The 14,182-nt window shown below is 32.8% G+C and overlaps 1 protein-coding gene across 2 annotated transcripts in view; it reads left to right on the top strand.

Moving 5' to 3' along the window:
* Positions 1-14,182, top strand: part of LOC113396356 (netrin receptor UNC5C-like) — a 64,157-nt gene that overhangs the window by 19,366 nt on the left and 30,609 nt on the right. For both annotated transcript variants that reach the window (XM_026634262.2, XM_026634261.2), the window contains exons 3-5: positions 700-1,272; positions 6,137-6,336; positions 10,921-10,999. In XM_026634262.2, coding sequence (XP_026490047.2) covers positions 700-1,272; positions 6,137-6,336; positions 10,921-10,999 — 852 coding nt within the window. The remainder of the gene's footprint in view (positions 1-699; positions 1,273-6,136; positions 6,337-10,920; positions 11,000-14,182) is intronic.

Genomic DNA, 14,182 nt, shown 5'->3' with positions numbered 1-14,182 from the left:
CAAATAATAATACAAACCTAGTATTACTGTCAACGCTATTGCAAGAGTAATGAACGCTGATGCACTGATAACAATTTCTAAACGAAATTTTGATGAGGGTGTTCAATTGTGTATTAGAATTTTTACTTTACGACTTTCACAATAGGTTCAATTTAGAATTTTGAGGCATACCGTTTCTGTAGGGTATGCTGTATCAAAATATCAGCTATGTTTTGCGTGTAAACAGGCGTGAGTGAGGCGTCAAACCAGGTGTGGACTTTTGAGAGAAATCGATGCCGGCACTCGGGGGACGCGTTATTGTGACAGTTGCCGTTTATTTCAACTGACAGTCTATTAACAATTGCAGTGGATTATATTAAGATTAGAAATGGTTCTCAAATAAAATATATATACTATTACTGTGCTCGGACCAATTTACTAAGTTACAAATGCGTACAGCCATGACACCCATTACCTTGAACCAAACTGATGCGTACTAGATTACTAATTTAAATGGTTATTGATATAATATGTATCATATTTAAATTACAATCATCAATTATTTCAAAAGCTATTCAATTAGGCTTATAGCAATTTCTACAGACAATATTTAACAAAAAACGACTTCTGTGTCAGTAGACATGTAGCACGATTTAAGTGCTCAATTTTATTTAGTCATGATTAGATACTATTTGATTACAATATTTTTATTTGTTACAGACGAGCCCAGCTCCACTGAACCGGATCACAGTACGGTTCCTCCAACACCACCAATACCTTTGCGCCCCGAATATGCACACCCTGCGGGAGTCGAAGCGTTAGATCCATATAATTCTGAAAAAAATAATCCACCACCACATCACCGTGATTATTTAGAGGAGGATTATGATCATGAAAACCATAAAGAAGATGAACATGAAAATAGAGAAGATGCTGATGAATTGCCGTCATTGTCTGGAGACCACTTACTCCAAAGTTCCACTGATGATCTACCCATGTTCCTACTTGAACCTCAACACGCTTACGTAGTACGTAATAAGCCAGCAATGCTAAGGTGTCGTGCAGCTAATGCATTGCAAGTTTATTTTAAATGTAATGACATCCGGTCAGTTGGTAGTACACAATTTGAATTCGTGGATCCTCAAAGTGGTGTTAGAATCGTTGAAGCCGAGTGTAACGTAACGAGAGATCATTTGGAAGAATATTTTGGTGAAGATAGATTTTCATGCACCTGTCATGCTTGGAGCAGTCGTGGTGACATCAGGAGTCAGCCAGCAATCGTTGAACTAGCATGTGAGTATTACAAATATTTAATTTTAATTAAAAACTATGAATGTGATATCGATGCTAACTTAAAAATATCACTTTAAATGTAAATTTCGTTGAAAACGAAATGCTGTCTACATTTATAAATTCCTATGATATCTGTCAATTTTAAATTTCCATAAATAATATTATGTAAATTTAATCTAGGCCCGGCTTTTATAGTATTCATTTCATAACAATAACGTATATTGGCAAATAAATTTAAACTATGAATATTTGATTACCGCGAAATAAGAAGTTATACAATTTTTCACTTTATCGATAACTACATGACATCAATAAAACTATGTATAAAATTATATTTCCGTTGTAAACGAGGCGTGGTAAAGTATTTCATCAAAACTAATAATTTGAGTATTTCCGTTAGCTATTTTCGTCTAACCTACATTTATCGGTCGTTTACCGCCGTCTTAAAATGACTATAGAAACTTTTTGACTTCGCTATTGTTCAAATGGGTTATGTTAGAAGATATAGTCAGGACTATAAAATTAAAAATGGTCAGAGCTTACCTTACCAAATATTTTAAAAAATTGCTTAAAATTTTATGGTTATTTTATATTTTTGTTTCGTTATAATTTATAAGGCTTAAAGGTTGAGTAATTATAAAATATGAATATTGTGGGTTCGGGTCCAGGAAAGCACTAATAACTTGTGATGTGCCTAATTGAAGTTTATAGTTCATCTCTCGACGGTTAAGGAAATCATCGTGAAGATTGATATACAACACAATAAGTTTCGTATGAAAACATGGCTCGAGTGTTTCCACCAGATCTCATCTCATATCTGGATAAACGCAAAATTCTATCCACTAAAAGAGAGAAATGTTTATCCCAGCAGTGGGACATCTACACGTTTTACTGCGACAACTACTGAATGCGCAACTCGTTGCAAAATGACGAAAAACTCGTAAATTTAAATTATTTCGAAATTTAAGTTATAAAATGAAAAAAAATATTAACTACTTTCTCATTCTTCATTTCGTATACAAGCTATACAGTTGTCTATTTCCATATAAACACGATAATTTTGGATTTATTTTGACAAGACAAATGGCTGGAACCAAAGGCAGCCATCAAACTGATGTTCAACAAAGATGTATGCGCTTGTTCTTATATTATAAACGTTGTTCTTTATTTAATAAAATCCATTACGGTGGGCCTCGATTAAATTCAATCTAAAATGGAAGTAAATCTTCTGTGAATATTAAATGAATGTCGGTGGAGGTCGCTTCTCAGATTTATGTGAAGGAAGATTAAGTGCATGGATAATTTCGTAATTTTCTTTAAATTACAAATTGTTTAATGTTTTATTTTTAATAAATACAATATGCGCCAATTTTGTTATGATATTAACGACATTAAATATGACAAAAACATTTACATACATGGATTGTAACATAATGCTTGTAAATTACATTTAGAGGCAACAAATAAAATAATTTTAAAAATATATAATTTTAATATTAAATGTGAATATAAATATGCGTGCATATGAAATGATTTACTTGTTACGCTATATCTATACGGTTCACTTGGTACGAATCTTATTCAGGAAATGAAACGTAGCTGGCTGAATTTATAGCACTGCGCGAACACCCCGCCACCGGTGTTACCCACCACTTATCATTTACGCCCATCAGCTGAACCAGTTCTACATTTACCATAAAGTTTTTCATGAAATATTATTCCTTCATTCACAATTTAAGCTTGAGAAAATTACTCCTTAAAAGTTTAATTAGCAAACAAAATTTTATGAAATCTCTTCAAGATATAATTTAAACAAATGTTACTTATAACGATTACAAATTCGTCTCTTAATATAATCTTGCTTTTTTAAACGTTAATATTATCGTCTTATTTGTAACATGTGTTACGCCATTAAACATCGTTGGTACTTAGGAGATTGAGTAAAGTACATTGGTCGCTTGTAAATCTTTAACAAGAAGACTTGGCTGTGACACTTTTACACTCACTATGCCGTAGGTATCATCATTAATAGCTACATGGATACCACTTGAGAGCGTATTTAAAGCTCTCACGGAACAATTAAAACTGTCGGAATTGAAATTTAGAGGCGTTTGTATTACACACGGTTTCTTCGCGCAATTAGGAGCGAGTGGAGATGTCTCACAAGCTTCTGCTTCGTGTATATTTAGACGTTTATGAGTTTCAACTGCGTATGCTTGTTCTGTACCACTGTCACCGAATTCGCTAAGTTTTTACTGCGCCGTGTTTGAAGTAGCGTTTAGTGTTGAAACTTGATGCCAAAGTATACTTAATCTTGAACATTTGGTAGCATGCCAACAGTTTGTTAGTTCGTCTCTTTGCTTTAGAATATTTACTGCTTTTATTAAGTACCTTTTAAACCTTTGAGAATCCAGAAATGAACGTTGAAAATAAGACTATTTATCTACAGAAATGAAGTTTCAAGTTATTTTAAGTAAATTAAAAATTACGTAAAATTAATCATACAAAATAGAAAGATATTAAATTTCGAATTATCCTACAAGGAAATACGCACATAGTTCAACAAATTGAGTGAAGTCTTTTACAGTCACTGTAGGATTGTGTAAAAACTTCAAGCATGGTACTATCGTATCATACAGTGCAATTAGTGATTATCAATATACATTTACAAAAAATAAAGAAAAAGGGATTCGACTGCTTCTTACAAATCTAATATAATCTAATAATAAAATTAATTATCTAAGCGAAAAAATGCGCGTAAATGTGTGAAAAAAATAAATTAGTAAAGACTAACAACAATTGAGATAAAATAATTTATGTAGCTTCACAGCCAGATGCTCGTTTTTGCGAATCGTAAGTGCTCCGAAAAATAAACGATAGTTTGTGGCTAATAATTTATAGTGTCGTGGATTTATCTGTTGTGACTTAAAATGCTTTTAATAAAGTCCGCTTCCAATTTATAACATCTGTCTTGAATGTTGTCTTTTACAACTGCGTACAAAACTGTGTTTTCTCATTAAGCCTCTATTAATAGACCATTTGAGTAACTTCAGTATTTATCGTAGGGTGCTTATAAAATATATATTATAACATCGTTGATTAACGTTTTATCAATTTTTTTCTCAAATATAAATTGTATAAGAAAATTTGATAAATTCATGAATGAAAAACAAAATAAAACCGGAGCTGAATCACTTAAAAGAGCAAAAACATCGGTGTATCATACTACCGTTCAAATTGAAACATAGACAACACAAAAAAGGTTAGTCTGTTTTCAATCCATAGAGGACAAACAATAGACTTAGCAAATCTCTTTTAAAACAACCGCAGCACAGAGGCCGCCAGCTAAGCAAACACATCACAACGTGCATACTGGCATCGGGACGCGGACGAGTAATGGAGCGTACACTCGCCAGATTTATAGCTCCGCTTCGCTTAAAGCACTCAAGAGTTGAAACGTTCATTTTGCACCGAGTGTACGTGAACTAGAGAATATTAGTTTCGTTCGCGATCGTTTCAAAACAGTTGATATTTATGTACCATTCCTCGGTACTGTTCTTATTCTTGGACATGTCTCCAAGAAATTTCTTATTTCTAAAATTCACACAATTTCCGTTACTAAAATTTTATTAAACTGCACTTTATGTAATATATTTTCTAAAACTTTATTCTGTTCATTTTTAATGTGGTCTTAATAATTGATCGTACAAGATGTCAATATATTTAATTAAGAACTGATCGGCTGAAACGCGCCAAAACAGCGGTTAATTGTTTAATGAAGAGCAATTATCGTTCGTGGGAGGGAACGAGGTCTATATTATGTAATAGGTGGTCTCGTTATGTTTTTTATTAAGATTGATGTGGGAAGAGAAGAGATGCTATAGAATTACGCAACCAATGAATGACGTTGAATTGAATTTCGATGTCTTCATTAATCAGCATGATTTAAATTTTTGTTTTCGGAAAAAATGTTTATACTATTGACAAAACGTTTTTTTTGATAGAAACATATCTTTTCGAATTTGATTTAGGAATAGCAACAATTATTCAATTGCCAATGTTGAGATATCACGTGACCTATAAATTGATATTGACGTTTGATGTTCATATCAAGGATTACTTTGTTCGATATTAATTGTGACGTATGCGGGTACCGATCTAATTACGATTATTGTATTCTAAAAGCATTACAATAGAAATGGCTTTTTTATATTCCATTCATAATCAGCATAAATTTGTGTATCAATAGTTTTTTTTTTTTATTTTCGTGCGTTAAAGATGGTGAATATCTGATGGTTTATACAATAGAAAAATAATCTTTATAAGCTACGGACATTAAAAAGAAACGTTGTGAAATTTATGTGACTAGTTGTTGCCCGCGGTTTCGTTTGCGTTTTAGGGGTTAATCGTAGTATGGCTATGTCTCTCATTGGAGATCAAGCTTGCTTCATATTAAGTTTCATGAAATAAGGTTCTTTCGCCCGTGTAACAGACATACTGACAGACAGGGGTACTGTCGAATTTATAATATTAAAATATCTCTTTTATTGATCAAAGGCTTTCTTCCCGGCTTAGGAAGTTAGGAGCATTGGAAAGCAATTTATTGAATCAGTGATGCTACCGAAATTTCAATCAATAGATCCAAATTCACACGCCTATCTGCCGTCTTAGTTCAGATAATTAAATAATCAATAATATTATGAGAGAAGATTTTGAAATACGAACGCTTACTTCAGTTATTTTGGCTCTCTTGACGTCACAATCCGGGATAGATTTTATATTAACTTATTTTGTGGTTGTTTTATTACTCTCCTTAGGTATGTGAATATTAATGATATTGTAATGAATATGAAACTATTCATAGATCTGAAGAAGCAATTCGTGCTATCGCCATCACCGACATCGGTGGAGGTAGGATCTGCTGCTTCGCTTCGCTGCTCACCCCCGACTGCTGCGCCTCCGCCGAGAGTATCATGGCTGAAACATGGAATACCATTGCAACAGGACCACAATGTACTAATCTCTGCTGAAGGAAATCTCCTTATATCAAGAGCTACTTTACAGGTAAGAATTACATCTATATTTTACACTTTTAATGTTAGAAGGTTTTAATTTTTAATGATTCCATTGTTTTTAGCCAAAAAGGCTCTCAGAAGACAGTATGCTTTGAAAATAAAGTATTAGAATAAAAATGAAAACAGACGTATTCACTTAAAAGGAATCCTTTTTTTTCTTTAAAGTACTTACAAAGAATTTACGCTAATGTCGATCCGATACCAGATAATAATAGTAAAAGGCATTTCTCTTCCATTTCTTCTTAGTCTTTAATTGAATTGCCATTTCTTCGGTGTGCTAGTATTAACCATTTAATCATTTACATCCTTAAAGCCTTTTACGGGAATCTTCATCAACGTTCACAAATAAAATATATACAGTAATATTTTGCATATGTTTTACATTTACACGATTTTCTGGAAACATATTGAATTGCAAAACAACTTACAACGTTGCATATTGAAGTTGCTTTTCCGCTAAATACGAATTTATTTACATAAATACATTCAAATCGCGCCATTCACGAGATCGATTCTTTTACAATTTATTTAATTTAATTATACAGCTTTTTTTGCGTATATCTCTTTAACTTCAACCGAACATAAACTGTTTGTAATTTACCTTTTAATATACGTATCATTTAAACAAAATCTAATTTGATTCGAGTTTGATCTTTCTATTTTTCGTTGAATATATTTTTATTCTTTGTTGTACATATATAAATAACATTGATATATAGAAAAGTACAAACTAGTACTAAGTGCCGCCGGCGAATTCATCGCTAACGCAACGATCTCTTAAACGACCTCAGAACAAGCGACCGATTATAAAATATGTGGGAATGGGCAGAATGATTTATTACTACAAGTAAATACCAAAGTTAATAAATCAAAATGCTTTGTATTTAAGTAGGCTCTTAAAAGCAGTTTTGAATCGTCTAATATTCATTATGTTACTGATTCGGAATGTAGATTACATTTAGAGAAACTACCAAGAATAAAAATTAATTACCGGCAATAGATATGTTAATAGAATACAATTCATATTTTCTGTCTGATCCACACTTTTTAAAGTACATAACCTGGCTTACAAGAGTTGAATAATAAAATTTGTGAATGAAAAATCTAAAAATAACTTTGGATAATAAACCTTCTTGAAACAACACCTTGTGTGTTGTTATGAGTGAACTATTTTTCTATAAAATATTACCTAAGTTTGTCTGCAAAATATGAAGCCCGACTACACAACATATTTTTGGACATATAAATTATTAAATAATTGTAAACCGACATATAAACATTGTAGAAATTACCTTGTCGCATTCGATGAAAAACATAAACCTATATTTAATTTATTAAAAATTTTAAGAGCCCAGATGGCCCAGTGGTTAGAACGCGTGCATCTTAACCGATGATTTCGGGTTCAAACTCAGGCAAGCACCACTGAATTTTTATGTACTTAATTTGTGTTCATAATTCATATCGTGCTCGGCGGTGAAGGAAAACAACGTGAGGAAATCTGCATGTGTCTAATTTCAACGAAATTCTGCCACATATGTATTCCAGCAACCCGCATTGGAGCAGCGTGGTGGGATATGCTACAAACCTTCTCCTCAAAGGGAGAGCTAATGTGAATGTTCTAATTTACAAATTTTAATGAAATAATAATAATTTAAGGATTTAAAGCCAATATAATCTCGCTTCTGAATATAATCAACAATTTACAAAAGGTTAAGTCATAACGAACTAACGCAATCATTACTTTCAAAATTAACGAGTCAAAAGTGCTCTTAAAGTCAAAGGCGAAATTGTACTAGAGTATTCATTTCATGTTTTAGTTTATTTCAGACAGAAATTTGATTACATAATAAAACTTAACTGTATATTTTAGAGCTCCTACAAATCTCACGAGTTTTTGCAATTATATCATAAATATGTAATCTCAATATAAATTAGCTTATTGCAACACTTGAGCTACAGTCTTTGTTTCGTATTGTCATATTGTTGACATGTGAATTAAAATGTCAGAATATTTTGTTTTGACACTTTGTTTTTAAATATATAAGCTGACTAGCCATCGGACTATCCAATGATGAATCACCACCACAGACTGGTAATCATACATTTTAGTACTGTAGAAATATTGATCATTTTAAACATCGCCAATGTACCAACATCCTTGGGCACTAAGATGACATACCCTTCAGTCATCTTTCAAACAACAATACTAAGGATTGCTTGGCTGCAAGTTTGATACTAAGTTAGATATCTACCCAGGCTTGCACTACCAAGCTCTACCTCCTGAAAAATATTAGTAATCTTATTAACATAAATTAATGCATACATTCAAATATTTAATATACATTAAATAACTCTTATCGAGCTCAAAGTTTTCTAAAAGTTAGATAACCTAATACCAAGACGTGTCTTAATCTTTTAATATATTTTGAAGATACGATACCTTCCATTATATAATGATATCTATTACAATTTCCATATTAATGTATTCCGTGTCAGTGTGACAGTTTTATGTCTTAATAAGCGTGAGACTTGGACAAATATCCTCATTAGCATTTAAACTCGTCGTCAATTTTAAATTAAACTATTCATCCCCACTTATCATGATGATGATCTTAAAACCTTCCCTTTGTCCAATGATTTATTATAAAATATAAAAATCGTAATTAATCGAACCACTAAGTCAAACAATGACTTTGGTGTTCGAATAATAAAAACACATGTTTTAATTACGCGTCGACTCGTACATGTTTTCTAAAGTATAAACGCTGTAAGCTAATTTATCATTAAGATGAGAGAGCAAATCCTAATTTAAGCTCGTTCGTACATTTGGTTATTCAAAATGATGAGTCAGTTATTCTGACACACGCGACACTCCTTCATTCAACTTGCCATGTATATTTTAATGGTATTATTCTGGCGAATCTGATGTAAGCGTGTCACTTGAATAGATTTTTTGTAACGTTATTTTGTTTTTCAAAAAACTCACTGACAGCACAAAGCATTTCGTTCTCAATGGAATATGGTAGGGAAAAGTTAGTATTTTTTTCATCCATTATAGTCAACTAGACGTCTTATCGTTTAAAAGCATGCGATGAATGTTACTGAATGCCTGCTATTAAATGTCGGTGCTTTCTTCACTTAAGATTTGAGTCCGATAAGAATGGCAGTCCTTATTACTTTACATCCAAGTCCTTGGTGTTGGTGCGGACAATCGCAGCATCTTGTCGCGAATTGTTTATTTATCTTTCCGACTGCGACTAATTAGTCGAGCGCGACAGACATTTATTAATTGCGACGCGAGTCGGTGTCGCCGGTTGAAATCACCTTTTTGTCACGTTCCGGTACACTCCTTCAAAGCATACTGGACGGTGCTTGATAAAAGTCTGAGAGCTGGGGTTAATTTAATTCTACATTTCATGGGAAGGGACATTTGTCTTGTGTAATTAATTTAATTTTATTGTGCTTGTCGGTTTTAATATATTATTCATAAGGAATATTTAGCGTATGAACATGACATATTTTTAGAACGAACTTTTATTTTAAATTCAATTTGAAATATTTTTAAGAAAGCAAGGAAAGCGTTCAAATTTAATTTATTTAAAATATTATTAAGAGCCGGCTTTTGAAGAACTAGTTTTAGTTACATTTTGACAGTAAGTAGAAAATTTTAATTTGATTGTCTTATAAAAGTTAACCGTAAAAAAAAAAATCGGTCTTAAATACAATAAATTGTCGTATTTTAGATTATCCATAAAATAAGTATATAACTCGTTATAAAGGTTCATAATTACAATCACGGTCCGGTGTCCCCCGTAATCAACTCAACGCAGCACCATGACGACAAAATAGCAAATAACTCACACCATCTCCTGTTTCCTACACAGAGAACTCACTAATTAGCCTTTGCGGCGAGGCATGGATTAATTGCAACCAGTGTCACTCGCTCCGTAACATTATCTCTGTAGGTGTTGGAGCCATTTTCTTAATTAAATATAATGTTTACAGTCATGCGTTTACATCGTTCAAAGCTATCTTCATCTAATGTTTCTTTAGACTTAAACCGAGTTCAATATAAACACATTGATGTTTTTATTGTTTGCATGCTTCATCATTTTTTTTATGGCATTGGTTGGCGGACTAGCATAAGGACACCTGATGGTAAGTGGTCACCACCGCCCATAGACAAAGGCGATGTAAGAAATATAAACCATTCCTGACATCACCTATACGCCACCAACCTTGGGAACTAAGATGTTATGTCCCTTGTGCCTGTGATTACACTGGCTCACTCACCTTTCTAATCGGAACACAACAATACAGAGTACTGCTATTTGGCGGTAGAATATCTGATGAGTGGGTGGTACCTACCCAGACTGGCTTGCACAAAGGCCTACCACCAAGTAAATCATCTATATATTACTAAATTTATAGCTAACTATTATATTATATTTAATACTTATATTTATTTTTACTTAATCTGGTATGACAAAGTTCCTGTTTTGATCTCATTGTAACATTTTAATATTTATTACATTGTGTACATTTATTTATGTTTTATGTTTTTGTTATCCAGGACATGGCGAACTATAGTTGCGTGGCTGAGAACATTGCAGGAAAAAGAATTTCGGAGTCAGCCACATTAACCGTTTATGGTGAGTTTATTTATGCTAATACAATATAACAATGCTTCAGTAATTAATTTTAAGTGTTCATGTTTAACAGCAATTATAGCGAGTGAATGTTTAAATTATGGCCTGCGAAGTAGGTCATAAGGTAAAATTTACGTGTAGAGAGCATTTCACGATGAACTATTGTAATTAGGTTACATGCATATGGTTGAAGATTGTTTCAACTAAAGGAAAAGGCCTTTGGCCAAGTACAATCACAGATTTAAATGATATTTAAGTTTTTTTTTTGAGATTAATTATAAGTATAAAATATAATATTTATAAAAAAAAAACGTAATACTATCAATGGGTTATGTATAAAGTTAGCTTTAATAATATGCCCCAAAACGATAATCCATAGTCTATATGCTACAGACGTCAATTTTCTTTTTTTTTTAACTTTTCGAAAGTAAATGACAGCTAAAGTTCTGCATTTATATTTACTTAAAATTTACATGGACACGCACACATACACTAAGAGTATAATTGCTTAATTAAAAATCGATTAATACTAATCAATTTATAATCAGTGTAGACATCTTATCACTCGTAATTTCGGTGGGACGGTAAAATTCAGTTATAAAACCAAGTCAAACAGAATTGTTCTTCAAAACTTCAAAAACCAAAGACCTGACCGGGAAATTGAATGTAGTATGTCAAAATGTACAACCGAGTATATGATAAATCACCAACAAAAGACACAACTGATTATACACACAAGTTAAAATAACCTTGATAAACAAATGATCTTGTTTTATAGTATGTTTTTTTAAGAATAGTTGCAATACCATTTAGGAATTACTAATATGACGACCTCCGTAGTCGAGTAGTGTGTACACCGGTTTTCATGAGTACGCTACTACGGGGTCCGGGGTTCGATTCCCGGCCGAGTCGATGTAGAAAAAGTTCATTAGTTTTATAGTTCTATGTTGTCTTGGATCTGGCTGTTTGTGGTGCCGTCGTTACTTCTGACTTTCCATAACACAAGGGCATTAGTTACTTACATTGGGATCAGAGTAATGTATGTGATGTTGTCCAATATTTATTTTATTATTTATATACTTATTAACGCCTCTAAGTGACCTTAAAGCTTGTGTTAGGACTGGGGAAGAAGATAGTCCAAGGGAGCGTCCCTTGGACTATTGTCTATTGTCTTGTGGGTATTGACGATTTTTGGATTTTAGGAGTCTTGATGACGACTTTATTATTTATATTTATCAAGCTACAATTAATCTTTACATCAAAATTAATCATTTAATGGACTAACAATACAAGAACACATAAAATTTTCCCATTCGTACTAACGAATATTAATAAAATATTACCTAATCTTGTGTTGGAAGTTGAAACACGCTCAAGCTATAAGACCTCTTGTAAATCGCTTTAATAATCCCTTTACCGGTTTTCCACTTTAGCGCTTTGACATAAATTAAGTGACTAATTCCTTCGTGCTGTTGTGTGCTATCTAAACGAATCATAATGTGATCACCGTGCAACCTAACCTTAGCCTACGTAACGAGGCCTATAACACGTTTTATTATTTCATGTATAATTTATCTGACAACCGACAATTCTCGATCCTCTTTAACGCTCATTTCACCCTATCTTGTCCGTAATAACTATACTTTAGTGAGATCAAAGGGCACGCGCCGATGCCTTGCAATTATTGCAGCGCGAACGCATGGAAGAGTCATTAGAGATGCCGCTTCACCCACGCCATCTTGGAAATATGGCGCCTGCTTAACTGATTGCAATCAGTACCTCTGACTTGGCACGTCCAAAATCTGGTCTCTTATAAAATACCTAAGATATTTCATTGATAAATAATACTCCTTCGAGGCCTAATATTATTCGCTCGGCTTTAAGACATAGTGCTGGTTGACGTCGATGCTTTCGCTGTCCCGAGTTGGGAATTGTAGATTTTTAATTAGTAGTGTATATAACATACACATAATAAAGGACAAAAGCAAGAACAAAAACCATTTAATGAATAACTTATATTAAATTCTCCAATAATTCAAATTAAACAATACACTGAACCAAGCAGTTGAAACTATACTCTAACAGAAGAACTAAACTAATTTAATAATTAATATACAAAGTACATCACAAAGTTAAACCTTCAAATCTAAATTTCATAGAGTGGAATTACCTAGATTCGTAGACAAAACTAGTTAAAGTCTCTTAAAAGCGTTACGTAGATAAGTTTGCCCACAGAATTTTCATTAATTTCCCTTCAGACACCGAAGTCAAATAGTGCAGTTAGTGGCTACCTAGAGGGAAGTGACCGAATCCGCGGGAAATGCCTTGTTTACACTGTAAATTCCGCTTTAGAAACGAAGGTTCTAATTGGAATAGTTGTTCTTGATATAGTCGAGCGTTTGTAGGCAAGAATCGTGTCGTTTGAATTTAGTCCTTATGCGTTTTGAAATAGGGTCGATCTGATATTCTAAGTTGAGTCCTGTTCAGGCTGTGACCAATTAAGTTTATTAGAGGGCAAAAGCCCTTTGTGTTTGATTCAGAAACGTATAGATACGTAAATGGTCGATATCGAATTGTTATCAAATTCGGTTCTGGTAATGACTTTTATTACTTCCTATAATTGTTTTCCTCGTTAGTTAAGTTATAGTAATGCTTGTATAAACATACTAAAGACTTGCTGTTTTTAATATTAATAGTTTTCTTATAACATAAATGTTTATAGTCGCTTAAAGAATGATTTGGATTTCAGCAGATCACGCTGCTTCATTACAATTGAGTGGTACAAATATTGTAGAATTTTCGACACATCATCCTATTCTTCATCGCCAAACTCGAAATAAATTATAAGCATAAATTGATGCTGGGGCTTTCTGCTAGCTCCCCTGTAGGTATTACCCATTTCACCACATCCTAACGCTCCACGGGGATTTCATTAATGCTATTCGTATCGAAACTTACAAGTCAAGTAAAAAAATGGAAAATCCAAAATCGATTCGCAATACTGAATAATCATAATTAACTACGGGAATTAAAAAAAAAAAAGAAAACATAAATTTAGTTGTTTTTCTCGCATGTTAGTCTTATCGGGTTTTTTCAGTTGATTGGAAAAAATTGCAACTATTTTTATTAAATATGTTTTTGAAAAAACGGTATGCAAACCATGTTGAGTCCAATAATAAAAATAGT

The sequence above is a fragment of the Vanessa tameamea genome, chromosome 6 (assembly GCF_037043105.1).
Source record: "Vanessa tameamea isolate UH-Manoa-2023 chromosome 6, ilVanTame1 primary haplotype, whole genome shotgun sequence".
NCBI lineage: Eukaryota > Metazoa > Arthropoda > Insecta > Lepidoptera > Nymphalidae > Vanessa > Vanessa tameamea.
Note: the sequence above shows the minus strand (reverse complement) of the source record. Positions and strands in the feature narration are given on the sequence as shown.